This window comes from Syngnathoides biaculeatus, chromosome 1, assembly GCF_019802595.1.
Source record: "Syngnathoides biaculeatus isolate LvHL_M chromosome 1, ASM1980259v1, whole genome shotgun sequence".
NCBI lineage: Eukaryota > Metazoa > Chordata > Actinopteri > Syngnathiformes > Syngnathidae > Syngnathoides > Syngnathoides biaculeatus.
The window spans coordinates 6,452,176-6,476,006 of NC_084640.1; the positions used below are offsets into that span (position 1 = coordinate 6,452,176).

Here is a 23,831-nt window from a genome sequence, read left to right on the forward strand (position 1 = left end):
TTGATCCATTAAGTCTTCCCCAAACACTGAGAAGTCCTTCCTCCAGAATGGGATTGAGCTTAAAGAGCGGACCTGACTTTGGAAGATTTGATCCCTGCGGCTTTCCTTGAAGAAGCCTCATCTCAGAAGGGAATGCTTTTTGTTGCAGTAGACTTAAAACTTCCCAAGCAGCTTTCTTGGGCTCTGCTACAGTTACAAGATCGACGTGCTTTAGCTTTGACCCAAGCCTCTTTATTCTTGCGACCACTTTAAGAAGTGTGGTCCAGGAAGAAAACCTCTCCAGTCGACCCAGGATATCTGCCCGTGTATTTACTTGAGTTGCAGACACATTAACAGACTTGACCTCGGGGTCACCAACCAAGAGCTTAGAGGGTTTAGATGTTTGAAGTACCTCTGGTTCCCATAGAAATTTAGGAGCGGACAACCAGCCAGATGAGGAGATATCTGCAGCACGAAGTCCCCTGGAAGCGAAGTCAGCAGGGTTTTGGGTTGTATCGACGTAGTACCAATTATTTGGATCAGTTTTCTCTCTGATGAAATGCAGCCCTATGGGGGCACAAACCAGTGCAATCTGTAGGCCGGTCCCAAGCAGAGGGTTGCGTCAGGAAGGGCATCCGGCGTAAAAACTGTGCCAAACAAATATGAGCGTTCATCTAAAGAATCCCATACCGGATCGGTCGTGGCCCGGGTTAACAACGCCCGCCCCGGCACTGCTAACCTGCAGGGCGTCGGTGGAAATTCAGCTACTGTGGGTCGAAGACAAAGAAGAGGAGGGAAACCGGATCCAGCGTCAGGAGAAAAAAAGGAATGCACAGAGCCTACAACTGAGTGTAGGGACTTTGAACGTTGGGACTATGACAGGAAAAGCTCAGGAGTTGGTTGACATGATGATTAGGAGAAAGGTTGATATTCTGTGCATCCAAGAGAGCAGGTGGAAAGGTAGTAAGGCTAGAAGTTTGGGAGCAGGGTTTAAATTATTCTACCACGGAGTAGATGGGAAGAGAAATGGAGTAGGGGGGTTATTTTAAAGGAAGAGCTGGCTAAGAATGTCTTGGAGGTGAAAAGAGTATCAGATCGAGTGATGAGACTAAAATTTGAAATTGAGGGTGTTATGTATAATGTGGTTAGCGGCTATGCACCACAGGTAGGATGTGACCTAGAGTTGAAAGAGAAATTCTGGAAGGAACTAGATGAAGTAGTTCTGAGCATCCCAGACAGCGAGAGAGTTGTGATTGGTGCAGATTGTAATGGACATATTGGTAAAGGAAACAGGGGCGATGAAGAAGTGATGGGTAAGTACGGCATCCAGGAAAGGAACTTTGAAGGGCAGATGGTGGTGGACTTTGCAAAAAGGATGGAGATGGCTGTAGTGAACACTTATTTCCAAAAGAGGGAGGAACATATAGTGACCTACAAGAGCGGCGGGTAGTAGAACCACGCAGGTAGATTATATTTTGTGCAGACGATGTAATCTGAAGGAGGTTACTGACTGTAAAAGTAGTGGTAGGGGAGAGTGTAGCTCGACAGCATAGGATGGTAGTATGTAGGATGATTCTGGTGGTGGGTAGGAAGATTAAGAAGACAAAGGCAGAGAGAGAGAACCATGTGGTGGAAGCTGAGAAAGGAAGAATGTTGTGCGGCCTTCCGGAAAGAGGTGAGACAGGCTCTCGATGGACAACCGAAGCTCCTGGAAGACTGGACGACGACAGCCAAGATGATCAGAGAAACAGGCAGGAGAGTACTTGGTGTGTCATCTGGTAGGAAAGGGGAGAAGGAGACTTGGTGGTGGAACCCCAAAATATAGGGAGTCATACAAGGAAAGAGATTAGCGAAGAAGAAGTGGGATACTGAGAGGACTGAGAGAGGAGAGGCGAAAGGAGTACATCGAGATGCGACGTAGGGCAAAGGTAGAGGTGGCAAAGGCTAAACAAGAGGCATATGAAGACATGTACACCAGGTTGGACACGAAAGAAGGAGAAAAGGATCTCTACAGGTTGGCCAGACAGAGGGATAGAGATGGGAAGGATGTGCAGAAGGTTAGGGTGATTAAGGATAGAGATGGAAATGTGTTGACTGGTGCCGGTAGTGTGCTAAATAGATGGAAAGAATACTTTGAGAAGTTGATGAATGAAGAAAATGAGAGAGAAGGAAGAGTTGAAGAGGCAAGAGTGAAGGACCAGGAAGTGGAAATGATTACTAAGGGGGAAGTCAGAAAGGCATTACAAAGGATGAAAAATGGGAAGGCAGTTGGTCCTGATGACATACCGGTAGAGGTATGGAAGCAATTTGGAGAGAGATGGCTGTGGAGTTTTTGACCAACTTATTCAACAGAATACTAGCGGGCGAAAAGATGCCTGAAGAATGGAGGAAAAGTGTTCTAGTTCACATTTTTAAGAACAAAGGGGATGTTCAGAGCTGTGGGAACTATAGAGGAATAAAGTTGATGAGCCACACAATGAAGTTATGGAAAGAGTAGTAGTGGAGGCTAGACTCAGGTCAGAAGTAAGTATCTGCGAGCAACAGTATGGTTTCATGCCTAGAAAGAGTACCACAGATGCATTATTTGCCTTGAGGATGCTCGTGGAAAAGTACAGAGAAGGTCAGAAGGAGCTACATTGCGTCTTTGTGGATCTAGAGAAAGCCTATGACAGAGTACCAAGAGAGGAACTGTGGTACTGCATGCGTAAGTCTGGTGTGGCAGAGAAGTATGTAAAATAGTACAGGACATGTATGATGGCAGCAGAACAATGGTGAGGTGTGCCTTAGGTGTGACAGAGGAATTTAAGGTGGAGGTGGGACTGCATCAGGGATCAGCTCTGAGCCCCTTCCTCCTGTTTGCAGTGGTAATGGATAGGCTGACAGATGAGGTTAGACTGGAATCCCCTTGGACCATGATGTTCGCAGATGATATTGTCATATGCAGTGAAAGCAGGGAGCATGCAGAGGAACAATTGGAAAGATGGAGACATGCACTGGAAAGGAGAGGAATGAAGATTAGCCGAAGTAAAACAGAATATATGTGCGTGAATGAGAAAAGTGGAGGGGGAAGAGTGAGGCTACAGGGAGAAGAGATAGCGAGGGTGGACGACTTCAAATACTTGGGGTCAACAATACAGAGCAATGGAGAGTGTGGTCAGGAAGTGAAGAAACGGGTCCAAGCAGGTTGGAACAGCTGGCGAAAGGTGTCTGGTGTGTTATGTGACAGAAGAGTGTCTGCTAGGATGAAGGGCAAAGTTTACAAAACAGTGGTGAGGCCGGCCATGATGTACGGATTAGAGACGGTGGCACTGAAGAAACAACAGGAAGCTGAACTGGAGGTGGCAGAAATGAAGATGTTGAGGTTCTCGCTCGGAGTGAGCAGGTTGGATAGGATTAGAAATGAGCTCATTAGAGGGACAGCCAAAGCTGGATGTTTTGGAGACAAGATTCGAGAGAGCAGACTTCGATGGTTTGGACATGTTCAGAGGCGAGAGAGTGAGTATATTGGTAGAAGGATGCTGAGGATGGCGCTCCCAGGCAAAAGAGAGCGAGGAGACCAAAGAGAAGGTTATGGATGTGGTGAGGGAAGACATGAGGGCAGTTGGGGTTAGAGAGGAAGATGCAGGAGATAGGCTAAGATGGCAAAAGATGACACGCTGTGGCGACCCCTAACGGGACAAGCCGAAAGGAAAAGAAGAAGAGTTTTCTCTCTGATGAGTTGAACTCTATTTGCGACAAACATGTGGAACCTTCGTGCTTCATTATTTATGTATGCCAACACAACTTGAGAGTCAGTCCAAAAGCATTCCCTTTCTATTTCCAGCTGGAGCTCTTCCTTCAGCATGGCACTCATCCTGGCTGAATTTACTGCAGCTGCAACTTCCAATCTTGGAATACTTATAATCTTTAAGGGTGCGACCCTCGCCTTGGCCATAACCAAACTTCAATGAATCTCATTTTGATCGTTCTTGTACCTCAGGTAGGAGCAGGACCCATATCCTGTACAACTAGCGTCAGAAAAATGGTGTAATTCAGTGCTTACAATGTTACCAAAGTGTGAAGGGTGGTAACATCTTTGTATAGTGATTTCCTTGTGTTTTAAGGTCATTTTTCCACTCTTCCCACTGTAAACTCAAATGGTCAGGTATTGGTTGATCCCATCCGATGCCTTTGTGACACAGCTCCTGTAAGATGCACTTTCTGCTCAGAGTGAAAGGGGCCATTAATCCCAGTGGATCGTACAAGGAGGCTACGACTGACAGGATCCCATGGCGCGTTGGCAGGTGGTCCTTTATATTGACGTTAAACCCAAAGGAGTCGCTTGTCATTGACCACTGAATGCCAAGTACCCGTCCTTGTGATGTTACCTCTGGATTCATTCTGAGAGGGTCCATTGTTTCTGCTCTTTCTGGAGGAGCCACACAATCGAGAACGTCCTTATAGTTTGAGTTGAACTTATGCAGTCTTAGACCAGCATAATTACACAGTTCCTGTGTCTCGACAATCAGTTCTTTGGCTTCTTGGACAGTTGGAACACTAATTAACCCGTCATCAACATAGAAATTGGTTTCAACAAAAGTGGATGATGCAGGATGGAGGGACTTGTACTGCTGTGGCAAATACTTCAGACCAAAGTTGGCGCATCCAGGTGAGGAGGCGGCTCCGAAGAGATGAACGGTCATCCGATATTCTCGTGGTTCACTTTCCAACCTCCCACTTTCCCACCAAAAGAAGCGCAAATAGTTGCGAGCTTCTGGACAAACACGGAATTGATGAAACATCTTTTCAATGTCGCAGATTACAGCAACCTCCTCCCTTCTGAAGCGACACAGAACTCCCACCAGTGAATTAATTAAATCCGGGCTCGTAAGTAAGGTGTCATTTAGAGAGATGCCTTTAAACTTTGCTGAGCAATCGAACACAACTCTTAGCTTATTTGGTTTCCTTGGGTGGTACACCCCATGGTGGGGAATGTACCATGTAGTTTCTCCCTCCAAAACTGCAGGGGCTGGCTCTGCATCACCTCTGCTAATTATCTCATCCATGAAGGCTGTGTATTGGTCATGATAGTGCTTATTGACAGATAACTTCCTTTTCAGATGTTGCAGCCTCACAGTAGCTAGCCTTTTATTGTTTGGCAGAGTTGGTGGGCTGTTATTTCTAAAAGGGAGGGGCATCTGATAGTGTCTATCCTCTTTTTGCTTGATATCACTCAGAAGATGTATGAACCGAATATCATCTTGAGACACATACTGGTCCTCATGGCTCTTTTCATTGAAGTCTGACTCCAGAACCTTTAACACTTCCATAACAGTGGGCACAGGCTGTTCTTTAACTGAAACACGATGCACAAAACTACGGCTCCCCCGTCTATCCAGGTGAGGGTTGGCTGACCCTATGATGCTCCAGCCGAGAATAGTCTGTTGAGCAAAGGGTTCATTTTCACCACCCATAATAACCTCAGGGGGAGCTAAAGCCGATGGGCAATCATAGCCAATAAGGAGTCCCACCTCACAATCTTGAAGGGGTGGTAGCTTGTTAGCTAGATGGCTGATGTGAGGCCACTGAAGTGTGGTGGTTTTGACAGGGATGTGGGATTTGTCGACTGGTATGAAGTCACGTGTATAAGCCTGTTGTATTTGGACATGTACTTCAGAGTTAAATCCCCCTACTTGAAAACCACTAGTGGTGTTACTGGCTATGATGGTATCGACAGCTGTCATTGTGCTTAGTTTAAGATGGACTGGCTGCTTTTCCACATTCAGTTCTCGAAGTAAATCTTCCAGAATAAATGTGGAGTCGCTCTGTGTGTCGAGAAGAGCATAGGTGAGTATTTCTCTCCCGGGTTCAGTTGGTGAGGACACAAAGACAGGAACGATACTGGATGTGGCGAATGCATGTTGAAACAAGACATGGGACATTACTTTATGGACTTCTTTGTCTACATGGCACCCTGTGGCAACAGAGTCATTGCTTGTCATTTTTGGAGATCTCACATCTTCTTGATGCAAGCAGGTGGGATGACGTCGACCACATGTGCTACATGTTTGTCGTCTTCTACTATCCCTGGCATTGTGCCCAATCCGTAAGCATCCAAAGCATAAATGATGTTCATAAATGAAGGCTCTTTTGTCATACATGGTTTTTGATGCAAAGTCTGGGCAGTCAGCAATACCATGTACTTCACTTTTACAGACTAAACATGACAGCTTTGACTTAGAGCTTTCTGGTGTTGCTGAATTGGAGCCTTTCATTTGAGTGTTGGTGTTGAATGCTTTGGCCTTATTTGGTTACCCTTCGTCACTTGTTCTTATATTTATCATAAAAGGGGAAGCGATTGGATTACAAACAATTCTGGCTTCCTTTTGCATGAATTTTGTGAATTGTAGGAAGCTTGGATAGTCACCGGATCGATCCAACTCCTCAACAACACTTCGACTCCATCTGTGCACCAGCCACTCAGGCAATTTGAGAAGTTTGTGATTTTCTTCACAGTCGTTGAGGATGGACAAGCCTTTAACATGTGGAATAGCTTCAGCGCAGCCTTGAAGAAAATCTGCAAACTCTCTTAGTGCTCTTGGGTTGTTGTTGGCTATCTTAGGCCAATTAATGAGTCTCTCTCTGAATGCTCTTTGGACTATAAAATAACTACCATACCGGTCCTCTAAAACAGCCCCAGGCACCACACTATGCATCCTCTGAGTTGCGGTAAAAGAAACCTTCCACAGCCTTACGTGCCTCTCCTGCTAAATAACTCTTCATATAGATCATTTTCTCACTCACTGGGAGGGGCTTCTGATCGATCAAGGCCTTAAAAGATACCTTCCAGTCTAGGAACTTTAAGGGGTTGCCTGTAAAAATTGATGGTTCTGGGACAGGTAAGCGGCATAAACTGAAGGCATTTGTCATTGATTGAGTCAAAATGGCTTCTTGAGCAACACTGGCATCTCCATGAGTTGGCCTTTCATGTCAAGGCGCAAAAGGTGTAGCTAGTGGACTTAGAAAAGGTTTGTACTCTAGTGTGGCAATCAGCACAGGTAATCAGCTTGTGGATCACCCCAGAACATGAATGGTTCATTCAATTTACTCAACTGGCCACTAATACAGATCTTCCCCTCAACTCGCACAAATCCCAGAAAGTTCACTATAGCCTGGTGGAATTTGGATTTCTTGACCTTAACGTACAGGCCTTTTCTGCATCAGCCGCTGCGGCACTGAACGGACATGAACAATATGGGTTGTTTCGGCAGGTGAGAAAATTCAAATGGCATTTAAGTACACAAAGACGTACAAATTGAGCATATCCCTAAGGACATCATGAAAAACTTTTGAAACACTGCAGGAGCAATGGTTAAACCAAAAGGTATGACCAAATAGTCATAGTGTCGTGTATGACAAAGGCTATCTTCGCCTACTTCGGGGGGAAGCTCCAGCCTGCAGCTCGAAGTGAAGCTCACACTGAACGGCTTCATATTTTCAGAGTCTTCTGAGAATTTCCCCGATCGTGGGAGCTGTGGCCAAGCTGCAGCAGCAGCGGTAGGTTGTGGCATGGCAGGTGGCACGCCGGGAGGTGGTGGCTTCATAACTGCGTCAGATGTTGTGCTGGCGACCTCCCTCTCATGCACTATGCCGAGGAGCGACTCAAACTGTTTTATCATCTCGTGCTGTAGTATCAATAGTCCCTGCAACTGAGGACAGAGGGCAGTAAGATGGCCGTCGTGTTGCGCGATGCGTCGTATCTGCGCCTGGAGCACATAACTTACCGGGTCGGAGTCTGCTGGGTCCATGTTATGGCAAGTTCGTTTCTATCACAGGCAGAAGACAGGAGACTATCCAAATGCAAAATTTGTGATAAGTTGTAGTGCGATTAGAGGGTTTTAATGACAAGCAAAAGGTCGCTACACAGGCGAGCGGTCCTAAAGGCAACAGTATCCAAAACATGAGGCAAAAGGCAATGTAAAAAAACACAAGCCAAGGTCAGATTCGCGTGTGTAAAAACGTGGAATGAGGAATGCGGGAATGTGACATCGAGGTACAGCGAACTACCAATGAATGACATGACATACAAGGCATATATGCAAGACACAACAAACAAGAAACAGGTGGGGAGGCTGCTAACCGGAGCTCGTGTGCAGGAGGCAGAGTGAATGGCCATGCCCGTGACACATAACATAACAAGCTTCAAGAATGCACTAATTCAATAATTTGGAAATTAATAATCTTCCTCTTTTCCTTTTGGCTTGTCCCGTTAGTGGTTGCTACAGCATGTGATCTTGTTCCATCCTCAGCACCCTTCTACCAATATATTCCCTCTATTGCCTCCGGACATGTCTAAACCGTTGAAGTCTGCGCTCTCGAACCTTGTCTCCAAAACATCTAACTTTGGCTGTCCCTCTAATGAGCTCATTTCTAATCCTATCCAATCTGATCACTCTTAATCTTAATTTTCGCCACCTCCAGCTCTGCTTCCTCTTGTCTCTTCAGTCCCACTGTCTCCAATCCTCAATGCACATTCTAACATATTTAAAAGGATTGTTTTTAAATTGCCTGTAGTAGTATATAAAGTTGTGGGATCCTATCCATTACTTCTCAACTACTGTTTCCCCGTGATTAGCCCAACAGCTACAACAGACATATTAAAGATGTATCTTTGATGAAGGCTCTGTGTTGAACTCCTCACTGGACTGCATTCACGTTGCCAACAAGAATCTTTAGTGCTGGAGTTACTTTATTTTAAGTCAGTATTGAATATAAAGACAGGACAAGAGTAGAGTCTTCTGCTCCAGTGCATTTTATTATATTCATAATAAATTCATAAATTATGAATCTTCAATCATATTTAGTCAAATGTCATAGGAAGCACCCTTGAGAAAAGAGTAACAGTATCTATTCTCCAGTACAAACTTAACATTCTTTCTTTATAGGGGTTACAGTCCAGAAACATGACAATGGTTTAACATTGGCTTGTGTTTTTATGCTTTTAGACCGGTCTAAATCTGACGGTGACGATGACAACAGAGTTCTCTCCACCTATTCAAACACCTCTGCATTTGGCAGCCCATCATTAGCAAAGAAAGGTAACACATTTATTTGTAAAAGTAACTGTTACAGTGTGAACACTAATGCAAAGCATAACTTTTTTGTAGGAAATCTTGGGTGCACACAAACCCAGCTACACACAGTGTGACACGACTGAATGAAACTGATAGTCAATCACGCTGTAACTCCTGTAGTTTTCTTGAAAAATGAAAGCATGTGCAGCCGCACATATGTTGGTGGGCAATGAAAATGCCTGGTCACATCTAATTATTAAGTTTGCAGTTATCAAGCAAGATGTAGCATGCCACCACCAAGCTGTATCAGAAAGTATTCAGACCCCCTTAATTTTTTCAGCCATACTGTAGCCCATCCATCCTTTTCTGAGGCACGTATCCTCACTAGGGTTGCTGGAGTGTTGGTGCCAATCTCAGCTTATCTTTGGGCAGGACACATGGTACACCCTGAACTAGTTGCCAGACAATCACAGGGCATATAGAAACCAACAAACATTCACAGTCCCAATCTCACTTACAGGTCATTTTAGACTCTCCAATTAATGCATGTTTTTGGGGTGTTGGAGGAAACCAGAGTGGCTGGAGAAAACCCACCCACGCAGGCACGGGGAGAATGTGGAAACGTCACACAGGGAGGCCCAGGATTTGAAACCCAATCCTCCGAACTGTGAGGCTCATGCTCTAACCCAGGGGTCAGAAACCTATGGCTCGCGAGCCATATCTGGCTCTTTTGACAGTTGTATATGGCTCGCAGAGACGTCATCACTACATACTGTACAATGTAATTTTTGTCGCGAAGGCAACACAAATAAGCAGAGACAGTTTGTCCTAATGGGGTTGCTGTAGTTTGCTGTGGAAATCGATGTGCGCAGGCGCAGAAGGATTGAACGCAGATTGCGTCGCAACAACTAATTATGAATACAATCGCTCAAAGAAAAGATGAGTTCTACAGTCTTCGGCAAGATTGGACAGTCATTCACAGATGGGGGTTTATGCCAAAGCATTCGTGTTTGATGTTGCCAAGAAACTTTTTGACAACTTTTCGCAGTAAGACAAGATAATCAAACAAATAAAACACACCTTTATCGGTGAGAACTGCTCACCATCGTGGCAAATCAAATTTAATTACGTTCACAATTAACAGATGGAAGTCTCAACGCCTGCATGAAGCTAAATTTAACGACATATGATACAGACTACAAAGTCATCAGGAAAACCGATCTGCACCATTTTTGTCATCAATGATGAGCAATATCATAATATTTTTTAAAAGAATTCAGAGACTGCAGCCCTTTGGGGGCGCAAGCCAGTGCAATATGGAGGGTATCCGGCGTAAAACTGCGCCAAAAAAATATGAGCATTCATCAAAAGAATACCAGAACGGATCTGTCGTGGTCTGGGTTAAAAACACCCACACCCGGCACCGTTAACCTGCAGGGCGTTGGTGGAAATTCAGCTACTGTGGGTCAAAGACTAAGAAAATGAGGAAACAGGATTTGCCAGCAGAAGAAAAAGGAATGCACAGAACCTTCAACTGAGTGAAAATGGAAAGGCAGTTGGTCCTGATGACATACCTGTGGAGGTATGGAAGTAATTCGGAGAGGTGGCTGTTGAGTTTTTGACCAACTTATTCAACAGAAGACTAGTGGGCAAGAAGATGCCCGAAGAATTGAGGAAAAAGTGTGCCAGTTCCCATTTTATATTGTAATGAAAAATACATATGACATTATTAACTTCACTATACGAAAAAATAAATATGAACAGAGAGCGTGTCATGCATGCAGAAAGTTGCGGAAGTTTCACTCGATACCCAATTGGTAGCCATATTGCCTGCAACGTCATGAGCAGACGTCACACTGGGACATTCGCCTTTGAAAACAAGTAGTGGCACCTGCTATGGGAGAGGAACAACAGATTTTTGGATTTTTCCAACACCCCTTCTGACACGGAAGCTCAAAGAAGGGAACATCGCACAATCGAGTGAAGTGACCGCGGCAATATTGCCCTATCATTTCAAACCATATTTAGATGATATGCGGATCACTTCTAACGAACAACAGACTCCCTGACAGTTTGTATGATAGTATTTAGAGTACTCAGCCACGGGCGACGACAACGCCGTAAAGCGGCCCGGCCCGGCCCGGCTGCAACAAGCCTGCCCGGACCCGAGCGTTGTCGTCGCTCACTGAAAGAAGGATTACGTCCCCCCCCAAACTTCTTCTTTCCCATTCGGCTTGTCCCGTTAGGGGTCGCCACAGCGTGTCATTTTTTTCCATCTTAGCCTATCTCCTGCATTCTTCTCTAACCCCAACTGCCCTCATGTCTTCCCTCACCATATCTATAAACCTTCCCTTTGGTCTTCCTCTCGTTCTTTTGCCTGGCAGCTCCATCCTCAACACCCTTCTACCAATATACCCACTCTCTCCCCTCTGAACATGTCCAAACCATCGAAGTCTGCTCTCTCGAATCTTGTCTCCAAAACATCTAACTTTGGCTGTCCCTCTAATGAGCTAATTTCTAATCCTATCCAACCTGCTCACTCCGAGCGAGAACCTCAACATCTTCATTTCTGCTACCTCCAGTTCTGTTTCCTGTTGTTTCTTCAGTGCCACCGTCTCTAATCTGTACATCATGGCCGGCCTCACCACTGTTTTGTAAACTTTGCCCTTCATCCTAGCAGAGACTCTTCTGTCACATAACATACCAGACACCTTTCGCCAGCTGTTCCCCCTCCACCTTTCTCATTCACGCACATATATTGTTTTACTTTGGCTAATATTCATTCCTCTCCTTTTCAGTGCATGTATCCATCTTTCTAATTGTTCCTCTGCATGCTCCCTGCTTTCACTGCATATCACAATATCATCTGCGAACATCATGGTCCAAGGGGATTCCAGTCTAACCTCATCTGTCAGCCTATCCATTACCACTGCAAACAGGAAGGGACTCAGAGCTGATCAATGATGCAGTCCCACCTCCACCTTAAATTCCTCTGTCACACCTAAGGCACACCTCACCATTGTTCTGCTGCCATCATACATGTCCTGTATTATTTTAACATACTTCTCTGCCACACCAGACTTACGCATGCAGTACCACAGTTCCTCTCTTGGTACTCTGTCATAGACTTTCTCTAGATCCTAAAAGACACAATGTATCTCCTTCTGACCTTCTCTGTACTTTTCCACAGGCATACTCAAGGCAAATAATGCATCTGTGGTACTTTTTCTAGGCATGAAACCACGCTGTTGCTCTCAGATACTTCTGTCCTGAGTCTAGCCTCTACTACTCTTTCCCATAGCTTCATTGTGTGTCTCATCAACTTTATTCCTCTATAATTCCCACAGCTCTGAACATCGCCTTTCTTCTTAAAAATGGGAACGAGTACACTTTTCCTTCATTCTTCAGGCCTCTTTTCACCCGCTAGTATTCTGTTGAATAAGTTGGTCAAAAACTCCACAGCTATCTCTCCAAATTGCTTCCATACCTCCACCAGTATGTCATCAGGACCAACTTCCTTTCCATTTTTCATCCTTTGTGGTGCCTTTCTAACTTCCCCCTTACTAATCATTGCCACTTCTTGGTCCTTCACACTTGCCTCTTCAACTCTTCCTTCTATCTCATTTTGTTCCTTCATCAACTTCTCAAAGTATTCTTTCCATCTATTTAGCACACTACTGGCACCAGTCAACACATTTCCATCTCTATCCTTAATCACCCTTACCTGCTGCACATCCTTCCCATCTCTATCCCTCTGTCTGACCAACCTGTAGAGATCCTTTTCTCCTTCTTTCGTGTCCAACCTGGTGTACATGTCTTCATATGCCTCTTGTTTAGCCTTTGCCACCTCTACCTTTGCCCTCCGTCACATCTCGATGTCCTCCTTTCGCCTCTCCTCAGTCCTCTCAGTCTCCCACTTCTTCTTCCCGAACCTCTTTCCTTGTATGACTCCCTGTATTTGGGGGTTCCACCACCAAGTCTCCTTCTCCCCTTTCCTACCAGAAGACACACCAAGTACTCTCCTGCCTGTCTCTCTGATTACCTTTGCTGTCGCAGTCCAGTCTTCCGGAAGCTTCTGCTGTCCAAACAATTTTTTTATAGCTCTATCCACACGTACGTGTTATTTGGAACACACGAAGCTCTCGTCCTTTGCGCTTGTGTAGTCCATTTTTCACGGCGAACCGGGTCTTTTGGAAAAGTGAATCCATCCTCCCGAGTGTTCAAGCAATATCCATCAATACAACGAGCCGGCATTTTGGTTAATTCGAAGGAACAAAGAGCTACCTTCCTGCAGGTAAAACTGGTATAAACACATGAACCCACATGACTGGGCGTCTGATAACGTCACTTCCTGCTTCTTCTCCAAAACAAATCCCTTGAGACGATTTTCATGGCGAGAGTTACAAAAAGCCATATATGTCGAAATCATGTTGTGTGGTAAAAATCGGGATGGGTCCATTCAGGCTGCCTATTTTTAATTAAAAGCATACTAAAAATCATCCTTTTCGTGGCTAGATTCAGGACAGAAGTATCTGTGAGCAACAGTATGGTTTCATGCCTAGAAAGAGTACCACAGATGCATTATTTACATTAAGGATGCTCGTGAAAAAGTACAGAGAAGGTCAGAAGTAGCTACATTGTGTCTTTGTGGATCTACAGAAAGCCTATGAAAGAGTACCAAGAGAGGAAATGTGGTACTGCATGGATAAGTCTGTGTGGCGGAGAAATGTGTTAGAATAGTACAGTGAAGAAATGGGAGAAAGTTCTACAAATTCAACCTTGACTGCAACTTCGGCTTCATGGCAGAGTGACCCAACAGAAGCATCTCTCATTATTTTTTGTCAAAAAACACATGGGCTCACATGAGAAATTATTTTCTTTTGTCCATATTTATGTGTTGTGTACACAAAACCTGGCACTACTCATCACCTGCCCAAAACAATCCTAACAATGAAGCCTCAAGGTTGTTGCTTGCTCCAGCGACGCCAACCAGTCATGGCTCAGAATCATCATAGCTGCATGGCCAACTTCTACAATCAAAAAAGGCCATTGGCTGTTTTTGCAGCACGCAATCCGAGGAGAGAAGTCAATTTCGCAGTTACAGTGAAAAAAATACACAACAGGACTTGGTCAATGACCTGAAAAGAGCTAGGACCACCGTTTCCGAGGTGACTGTTGGTAATACACTAAGACATCATGGTTTGAAATCATACATTGCACGGAAGGTTCCCCTGCTTAAACCACCACATGTCAAGGCCCGTCTTAAGTTTGCCAATAACAATTTGGATGATACAGAGGAGTCATGGGAAAAGGTTTTTTGGTCACTCAGTCAGAGCATTGAAGATGGCTTGTGGCTGGGTCTTTCAACATGACAATGACCCAAAGCACACAGCCAGGAAAACCAAGGAGTGGATCCGTAAGAAGCACATCAAGGTTCTGGGGTGGCCTAGCCAGTCTCCAGACCCAAACCCAATAGAAAATCTTTGGAGGGAGTTGAAACTCCATGTTTTTCAGCCACAGCCCAGAAACCTGTCTGATCTAGAGAAGATCTGTGTGTAGGAGTGGGCCAAAATCCCTCCTGCTGTGTGCGCAAACCTGGTGAACAACTACAGGAAACGTTTGACCTCTGTAATTGCAAACAAAGCCTAACGTACCAAATATTTACATTGGTTTTCTCAGGTGTTCATATACTTATTTGGAGCTGTATCACACAAATAAATTGTTACAAAATCATACATTGTGATTTCTGGATTTTTCTTTTTAGATTATCTCTCTCACCGTGGACATGCACCTACGATGAACATTTCAGACCCTTCCATGATTTCTAAGTGGGAGAACCTTCAATATAGCAAGCTGTTCAAATACTTATTTTCTTCACTGTAACTGGGAAATTAACTTGCTAGCCGGTTCCTCATTATTCAGTCTATGGTCAATACACGGCCAGGCAATCCAAACTGTCAACAGTGTCAGAAAATACTCGACGAAAAGGCAAGACCAGTGCCCAGAGGATCAAAAACAAGGGCATGGAATTGTGGGAACATGACTTGAAAGCACAAGGATCTGGCGAAGCACCAAACCAAACGCATGGCGATTATATCTGGACCATAATCAGCGAAACAAGAAGCAGGTGGGGCGCGTCTGCTAATCAGAGCAGATGCGCTCCGGGTGGAGGAAAGACACGCACATGATAGGTATACACATGGTCTCATGTATTTTCCCCTCTTGTTGGACATTTTACATCCTTCTGGAACTTAGGGAGTACAGTCTTCAGATTTGTCCTTTTAAATTCCTCAGCTATGATGCGAACACCTTCGCGGTGGGCCCGCTGCTGTTCATTGATGACGTTCACCAATAGAGAGAGTGCAGCGTTAATGTTAGCATCCGGTCGGATATAAACAGCCATGGTGATGGCTCCAGCTAGCTCCATTGGGGCGTAAAAGGTTCGGTATCTAACAGACATAAATTTCCGGTGAACAGCATCTCTCAATAACCACGCTGTTGTTGCACCAGTCATCACGCACATACACACAGAAGCCCTAACCTGTGCTTTTGCCAGAGTTTTCAGTCCAATCCCGGGGGTGGAAGGTGCTGCCTGCTAGCTGCACGCTAGCATCGGGAATGTTGGGTGATGCCAGGTCTCCGTTGTCACGAGAATCCACCAATCACGAACACAGTGATTGTCCGCAAGTTGTAATTCCTCTCATTTATTTTGTTGATGATGGATCTGGCAGTGAGGTCCAGGCTTGGACAGATGTGGTCTGTGTTGATTGTTCTTTACCCTTAGCAGGCAGCTGGATATATGTCCCCACTTCTGCATCCTCTCCCTCTTTCGACTGCCCCGCTTCATTGGCCCGACATCAATCCACGGCTTGTCCAGCGGTCTCACTAGCTCCTCTGGAACTTTGCGGTTGCACTGAAAGTCACTTGAGACGATTTTGTGTCGGTATAAATGCCGCTGTGTCCATGTGCGCAAGCCTTCCTAATCTTGATAGAAGCTGCAGGATGTCGTGCTGGGGATCTGTGATGCTCTTGAAGTGGTCCAGCACGAGGCATTCAAAGGACTCCATGACTATAGACGTCGGGCCTGTTGTCATCCAGACCCAAGATTGTAGGTTTATTGGGGACTGAGATGATCGTGGAGTATTTGAAACAGGCTGTTACTTCGCACTGTTTCAGAGCTCTATTGAAGATCTGTGTGAGCTGGTTCATGCACATTTTGAGGCAGAATCGGGGCACAAAGTTTGGGCCTGCTGCTTTGTTGATCTTTTCTTATTTGAAGATGTCTCACTTAATGTTTGTGGATGGTCACCGGAGAAGTCAGAGGTATGGTGATGGTCAGTGGGATGCAGCTGGGTGGGTCTGGGCTGTGAAAGTGTCCTTTTCAAATCTGCAGTAGAAGCTGTTGAAATCAACTTATCTTTTACTGTTCTCAACTTGAGTTTTGGTCACTTGTAATTGGTTAGCCATTGCAATCTAGGCCAGACTGAGTTAAGTGGTTAGCGTTAAACTGTTTTTGATCTGTACTGCTTGGTTTCTCTTTGTAATTTCTTTCAGCTGATTTCTAGCATGATTATACAGGGCCCTTTCCCAACTTCCATGTCCCCTCTTTAGCTCGGTGAAAAGATGCTTAAAGGTCAAGTGTCATGAAATGGCTGATTTTTAGTATGTTATTAATGAAAAAACGTCACCCAATATGGGCCCATGCGTTTTTTCGCCACAAAACATGATTTTGATGTATACAGCTTTTTGTAACTCCCGCCGTGAAAATCCTCTCGAGGGATTTGTTTTCGAGAAGAAGCAGGAAGTGACGTAAAGGACAGCGGCGCCCCAAAGTGGACTCGTTTGTTTCCATTAGTTTTACCTCCGGGTGTTAGCCAAAATGGTGGCTCATTGCAATTCTGGACATTGCTTGAACACTCGGGAGAATGGAATTAGCCTTCATAAGTTTGAAAGAGACCCGGTTTGTTGTGAAAAATGGATTGCCCGGGTGCAGAGGACGAGAGCTTCGAGATGAGTATTCAGCTACTAAAAAAAAAATTATAGTTTGGGGCGGACCACGTAATCGGTCTCTCATAACGTAACAAAAGATCCGCGTATGAAATGTGTCGATGTGCGCGTCGGACGGCATCAGGCTGCGGTGAATCTGAAGAACCCAGCCAACAATGTCTCACTCAGCCTCGTGCGCGCAGTAATGCGCCCTAGCTCGATAGTGTTCAACGTGTACTGCGGTGGCTGTGAACAACCTTCTAAAAGCGGCACGCCTCGGATCCATTATATGCCACCACGGCACCGAAAATCAGCCACACCAGCTGGGGCGCCGCGTTCGGTGGTCACAGCTTCTGGAAAGGCTGCATGTCGGGCTTTGCGGACGGGGGCGTCACTGAAGAACCCAGCCGAGAATCCGTCACTCAGCCGCGTGCGCGCAGTAAAGCGCCCCAGCTGACTGTGTTGTTCATCTTACTGCGGCGTCTATGAACACCCCTCTAAAGCAGTGCGGCTCGGCTCCGTCACAACCCACACCGGCCGGCTGCGATGAGCCGCTAATGCTCATCTCCGCCGCGGTAGTGGATCGGACGGGGATGCGGTTTGGCCGTGATCGCTTATCATCTGAATATGGCTCCAAACAATAGTGTAATATTTCCCAGAGGGCTCGAAACAATAGTGTAATATTGCCCCGGTAACTTCACTCGGTTGTGTGGTGTTGTCGTTTTCAAAAAGAGCTTCCGTGTCAGAAGGGACGTGTTCATCTCCCATAGTTAAGGTGCACCCCATGTTTTCATTGGCGCATGTTTGGGTGACGTCACTTACAGAGGATGCAGCCAATATGGCGACCACTTGGATATCATAGAATGACACTTCTGCAACTTTGCGCATGGATGACACGCTCTCCGCTCACCTTTATATTTTCGAATGGACATTGAAGTGAATAATGTTATATGTATTTTTCATTCCAATATCTTGTAGAATATTTATAGGGATGACATTTGGGCTTTAAATTTAGCAGTCACAGGTTATGGTTCTATGACATGCAAAATGACTGTTGGTCCACACACCTCTTCACAGAAACTGAGAAAGGATGTGACACTGTATAGTCATCAGGCTACTGTCTGAATTTTCAGAAACACTTCTCTCTGTGCCGTCTAGACAGCGTTGAAGTTCTATCGGTGCTTCGTAGATACACTTTTTCACTGTTTTCACCATAGGCTTTGCACATTTAAGTTATCTCTGTTGGTATAACGTGAATTAAGCAGTGATCAGACGAGCCCAGAGCTGCATGAGGCATGGCACAGTATGCGTTATTTAGCGTACTATTGCAGTGGTCTAAAATGTTATTTTCCCTGGTCGGACAGTCAAATGTGCATGTATTTAAGGAGTTTGTGGTTGAATTAAGCTTGTCTAAAGTCCCCAAGATTGATGAGGGTTGAGTCTATATATGTGGCTTGAGTGGGTCTTTGATGCTTTTACACCCAAAAAAACACAAAAATCAACTCTTCTGAGAGTTCCTCAATTAGTACAACTACTTCTCACCCCCTCCTCTCAGGTTAAAAGTCTGGATGTCACCCCCATCTCTCCCCCAACACTCTTATTTCAATCTCATATCAATAATATAACTATCTCAATTTATATATTATATTGTCATACTCTGGTACATTCCTCCCTATGTCGCTCCTCACCATCTATCCTCCCCTTTATTTTCAAGATAATGGACAGTTTCACTTGCACCTAGCGTTTTGATACTCCTGGCAGATTCACATTACAATAAGTTTTACGTGGGTTTATTAACTGTCTAGGGTCTAAGAAGCCATTGGATGCAGTTCCTAAACCAAGAAAGAGACCCATACCAATAGCAAAGAAACGGGATAAATCCATCTGGGACTCTGACTCCGACACTGGGTCCAAGAAATTAGCTCTTAAAAGTACAGGTAAAGTCAATAATTGCGAATACAGGGAGTCTTCGGTTTACAACTGAGTTTTATCTCAGTTGGGACGTATCGATGAATATGCTGTAGTAAACTCCTAATTAGAGTATTTGTATGAAAACTACTTCAAAGGGCAGAAATATAAAATAATTAACAAATAGTCTGAAACACTGAACATAACAGTACGCCATACGTAGAAACCATCACCAACCAAAGACTCTCTGTATTATAATAAAACCACCACCACAGCAATATTTTTGGTACTTAATTTGTTAAATTTTACCTAGGTAAAGGCCGAGGAAGAAAGAGAATGGCATCTGGGTCTGAAGATGATTATAATCCAATAAAGAAAATGGAAAAACTGGTAGGCAAGGTGAGTATATGTGTCACTGTATAACATATAAGATTTAGATAATGTTTCTGAGTCCCAGACTGAGTAAATTTGCAACGTTTCACAGCAGTTATAGTGGATACAGGAAATGAAAATCTCAGGTCATGCTCCAGGAACCGTCCTTGTGTTAGCACAGAGCCAATCCTGACTGTAAGCCAAGGAGCCATTGCTCTGAGCTACTACAAATTGTGCATCCATAATTAGAAAGTGGAAGAAAAAAACTGAGGGTTGAAAATATAAATAAGGGAAATTAGATTTTTAAAAAGGCTGCACAGTGAGCTAGAGCTGCTGAAACAGGCGAGCGCTCTCACAGTTTCATTGACCCTAAAGATATTGCTCTGTTATATTGACAGTTTTTGCTAGTGACACATAGTGTTCCTCCACCTATGTATGGTTTGCTGCTCAATAATTCACCAATCTCCATATTTTATCTATCCCATTATTCGTTGAGTAGGACTACCTTGTCCAAAAGGACAAGGGTTTTTTCTATGAAGTCCCTGTCTAAAAGCAAAGTTGGATGACTTTTCTATTAGACAGGACTTTGGCACCATCTTGGGACATTTCAGAAAGAAAAACAAACACAGCAAATTAGACTACGGGCAATTAGCGCCTTCAAGCAACCCAACATGCAATTTTTTGTAATGTTTGAGTCCCCATAAAAAAATATATACATGCACATCCAAACTGCACAGGAATAATACACACTCTTTATTAGAATACAGCTCTTTAGTGGATAGATATTTTTTTAATAAAGAAAGCATAATAATATAAGTAATGTGACAAGGTTTCCCAAAAATTACTGCTGCTCCAAAACGTTGAGTTTGGTTGAAAAGACCACATCAACCTGTAACACATACAAACTAGTATTATAAGTTGATTCAAGTGCTTTCATTGTGTAAATTGTTGTGTGTATCGCGTTCATAATTGCTAATTTTAAGTTTTCACGGGTGAAACAGGTGTACATCTAAGAATGAATGCAGCAGTGACTTAAATGTTCTTTTCTCTGATTGGGAACAGAAGTCTCACAATACTCCATCTGATGACGGGGATGACAACAACAGTCAGAGTGCCATACAAACTTCATTCCGACCAGGCCGTGCAAAGAAGGAGGTCAAGTACTTTTCTGAGTCGGACAACGATCATGACGACATGTTCGACTAAATACCCTTTTGACAATGTTCACTCCCTTTGTGTGGAATTCTTTACTACTACAGACTTTATATTAACTCTATACATTTTATTTTGTTAATTGTATTGTTTTACATTTTTTGTGTAGTTTTATGTTGATAGATATGTTCTGTATGTGTCCGAGGCAGCTTTTAGAAGTTTAGAAAAGATTATAATTGTTAAAGGATAATGTAACTTTTTGAATAAGAGTAAACCTTGAACTGTGTCATCCTTGCTAGTTTTTAATTATTCAAGACCGAACAATTAACTGATATATGAGCACTATTTATTCATTCAAAATACTGGTTTCACTTAACTGTAGATGTGAGGCCCTGTAGCTCAGTGGTTAGAGCACTGGTTTGATAAACCAGGGGTTGTGAGTTCGTATCCCACTGGGGCCTCCACTCCCTGAGAAGGGTTGCGTCAGGAAGGGCATCCGGCGTAAAAATTGTGCCAAACATATGTGCGTTCATCTGAGATGACACGCTGTGGCGACCCCGAAAGGGACAAGCCGAAAGAAACTTACTTACTTAACTGTAGATGTCTCAAATATAATTACTTCTGGAGGTTTCTTCCCAGATAACTCAAAATAAATGCATATTTGCATAGTTTTGAACACCAAAACATATTGGCTAGTAAAACATAAATACTTGTTTCAAAAAGTATGAATCAATGTCAGGTTGACAAAAAAAGTTGTAAAAGTGGGCTATGGATGTATGTACAATCGGTATTTGAGTTACGACTGAGATCGGTTCCGACAAATCAGTTGTAGTCAGATTGGTGGTAAATCGGAGCATATACAAAATGTCCAGAATCTGTAACTGACTGGGACCATTTCCTGCCGACACGCTGCTTACATAGAGAAAAGGCCCACGTGTGAGAGGACAGAATGTAGACGTTACAGGGGAAAGTGTGGGAATGGGAGAGGACGCGAAAGGCTCGCCCTCCAAAGGTATATAATGCTGGTATGTGTTTTCTGAAAAACAATATTGTTTTGGCTAAGTATCCCCAAAAATGGCACCAATCAAGAGACACACTTACAAAGCACAGTTTAAACTAAACTCCTATGCCTATCAGTTACATGGAGGAAAATGGGAATCAAGGAGCCGCGAGAGAATTTAGGGTGATTTTTATCTGTACAGTAAATTAATATAGAGTAGTTCGCCTGCATGGGTTTTCTCCGGGCACACCGGTTTCCTTCCACTTCTCAAAAACATGCATTGATTGGAGACGCTATATTGCCCCTAAGTTAGTCTGACTGTTGTCTGTCTCTATGTGCCTTGCAACTGGCTGGCAACCAGTTCAGTGTAGCCTGCCTCCCTCTGCAATGACAGCTGGGATTGGCTCCTGCGTCGTAACTCGGATACAGATTGTATTCAACATAACAGCAGTTATTCATAAACTAGGTTCTGCTTTCTACCCTTCAAGCTTACAGAAAATCTTTTGAAAAATGTTTCTGCTTACTGTTATGAATGGGGCCAGTTACATGCTTAGTGCCCCTCAAATCAAATGTACACAGTCACACATGCTTCCTCAAGTCTCCTCCCCTTTGTCCTATGTGTCGGTTGTCTGATCTTCTGTTTGGAGTGAAACTGCAGATTTGGCCACGAAGACATTTTTTTTGTTTCAGGAAATATCTCATTGTTAAAATTTTGGCGCCTTGATCCATTTTTGCATTCATTTGTATAATGCTATTTTATTGTTTGAGGAGGCGGCACTTTGGAAGCGCTCTAAAGCATTGACCTCACAGTTCTGAGGACTGGGTTTAACACCCCGGTGTGATAGTCTGAGCGCTCCCCTGTGCTGAAAAGTCTCCTTCTGATTAATGCGCATGCGTTACTAACAGGGGAACTCTGGGTACGGAGCAGACGCTTATTGGGAAATCCCCCGGTCTCAGAGTTCCCCTTCTTCTCCATAGAGGGAGCTAACATATGTTATATCCTAAACCTAACCTAACCTTAAAACAAAGCTGATAAAAAGGTAAACATATATATGTACGTTTGTTGTGTTCGTTTTTCTTAGATGTCCATAGCGAACATGAGCACTCAGCGACAAGTTGTCGAATGACACATGTTGAAGCATGGATGGGGATTGTTTCAGACTGGCTGGAAGTTTACAAAATATACGCGCATGCGCATTAATCACAAGGAGACTTTTCAGCACCTGGAACGCTCACACCATCACAACGGCCCCGCCTGTGTGGAGTTTGCATATTTTCTCTGTGCCTACGTGGGTTTTTAATTGGACACTGTCATGATCCTGCCGCTTCAGCACGAGCTGTGCGGGTGTCCGCGCAGGTGCGCTGATTGGAAGGTGTACACCTGTGCCTCATGCAGCCTGATCATGCTATGGATTTATATGACCGCGATGACAACTGGCCGGCGCCATTTCGTTGAGCTTCATGTCCCGTTCCAGCACTCTCGTATCCCTGATTGAACCTGTGTGTACCGACCTTCGTCCGTTCTCCGACCAACCCCGTAAGCCTGACTCCTTCGATACTTCTGCCTGCGTTGATTGTTCTCCCGTGTACCGACTCCTGCCTGTCCGCTCATCTGCTCTCTTCGCCCGACGTCCGAACTACCGCTGCTACACCGGACTGCCTGCTCGATCCCCTCCCTCTGCATACAATAAACGTGTCTCTTCTTGAACTACCTTGCGTCTTCCGAGTTCCTGCATTTGGGTCCTACTCTCGTTCCGATGGGACGTGACAGAACGAACTGGCCAATACAGGACCCAGCAGGAAAGACCCGGCGTCGCCGGGACCGACGCAAGGTAGACCGTCTGCCGGAGGACCAAGCCTGTCCAATCCGGGTAGGCTACCTGACGTCATCCACTTCCGTGTCTTACGCTCTGCCAGCAAGGTATGAATACGTCCCGAACACGACCCATCTGGCTCCTCATATTCTTCTGGACTCTGACTTTTCGGAATATGAGGAGGAGCATGATTTGTATGACCGGCTGCCTGAGTACGACTCCGATGACTTGGATTTTGAATCTCTTTGCCCGGCTTTTCATCCCAGTCAGTTCGCTCCACCTCCCCGCGTTCCCAGCACCCGAACTTCTTCGCCCGGTGGATACAAATACACCAATCCGTTTGAGGGAACCCGGTTGGCCATCTACCAGGGACCTCCGCGTGGCGGCCAGAGGAGACGCCCTGGCCGGGCGCTCCCTTGTGCCTCCCGCTGCGCGGCAACTAAGACACCGTCCTCCCACTCCTCGCCGGCAACGGCGAAACCCGCAGACCTGCAGCTGGTGGCGAAGCTTCCAGCCAGGAGGGAGGAGGAGCCGCCAAATCACGAGGCGTTCCGCCGCGAAATGCGG

The 23,831-nt window shown here is 44.8% G+C and overlaps 1 protein-coding gene across 5 annotated transcripts in view; it reads left to right on the plus strand.

Annotated features, from left to right (window-relative positions):
• Positions 1-20,736, plus strand: part of top2b (DNA topoisomerase II beta) — a 184,166-nt gene extending 163,430 nt beyond the window's left edge. For 3 of the 5 annotated variants that reach the window (XM_061844221.1, XM_061844054.1, XM_061843968.1), the window contains 4 exons: positions 8,964-9,056; positions 18,824-18,955; positions 19,240-19,325; positions 20,361-20,736. In XM_061844221.1, the coding sequence (XP_061700205.1) occupies positions 8,964-9,056; positions 18,824-18,955; positions 19,240-19,325; positions 20,361-20,504 (455 nt within the window). In that variant the 3' untranslated portion in view covers positions 20,505-20,736. The remainder of the gene's footprint in view (positions 1-8,963; positions 9,057-18,823; positions 18,956-19,239; positions 19,326-20,360) is intronic. The other 2 variants (XM_061844304.1, XM_061844135.1) reach the window with 1 other exon arrangement.
• Positions 20,737-23,831: the final 3,095 nt, after the last annotated feature.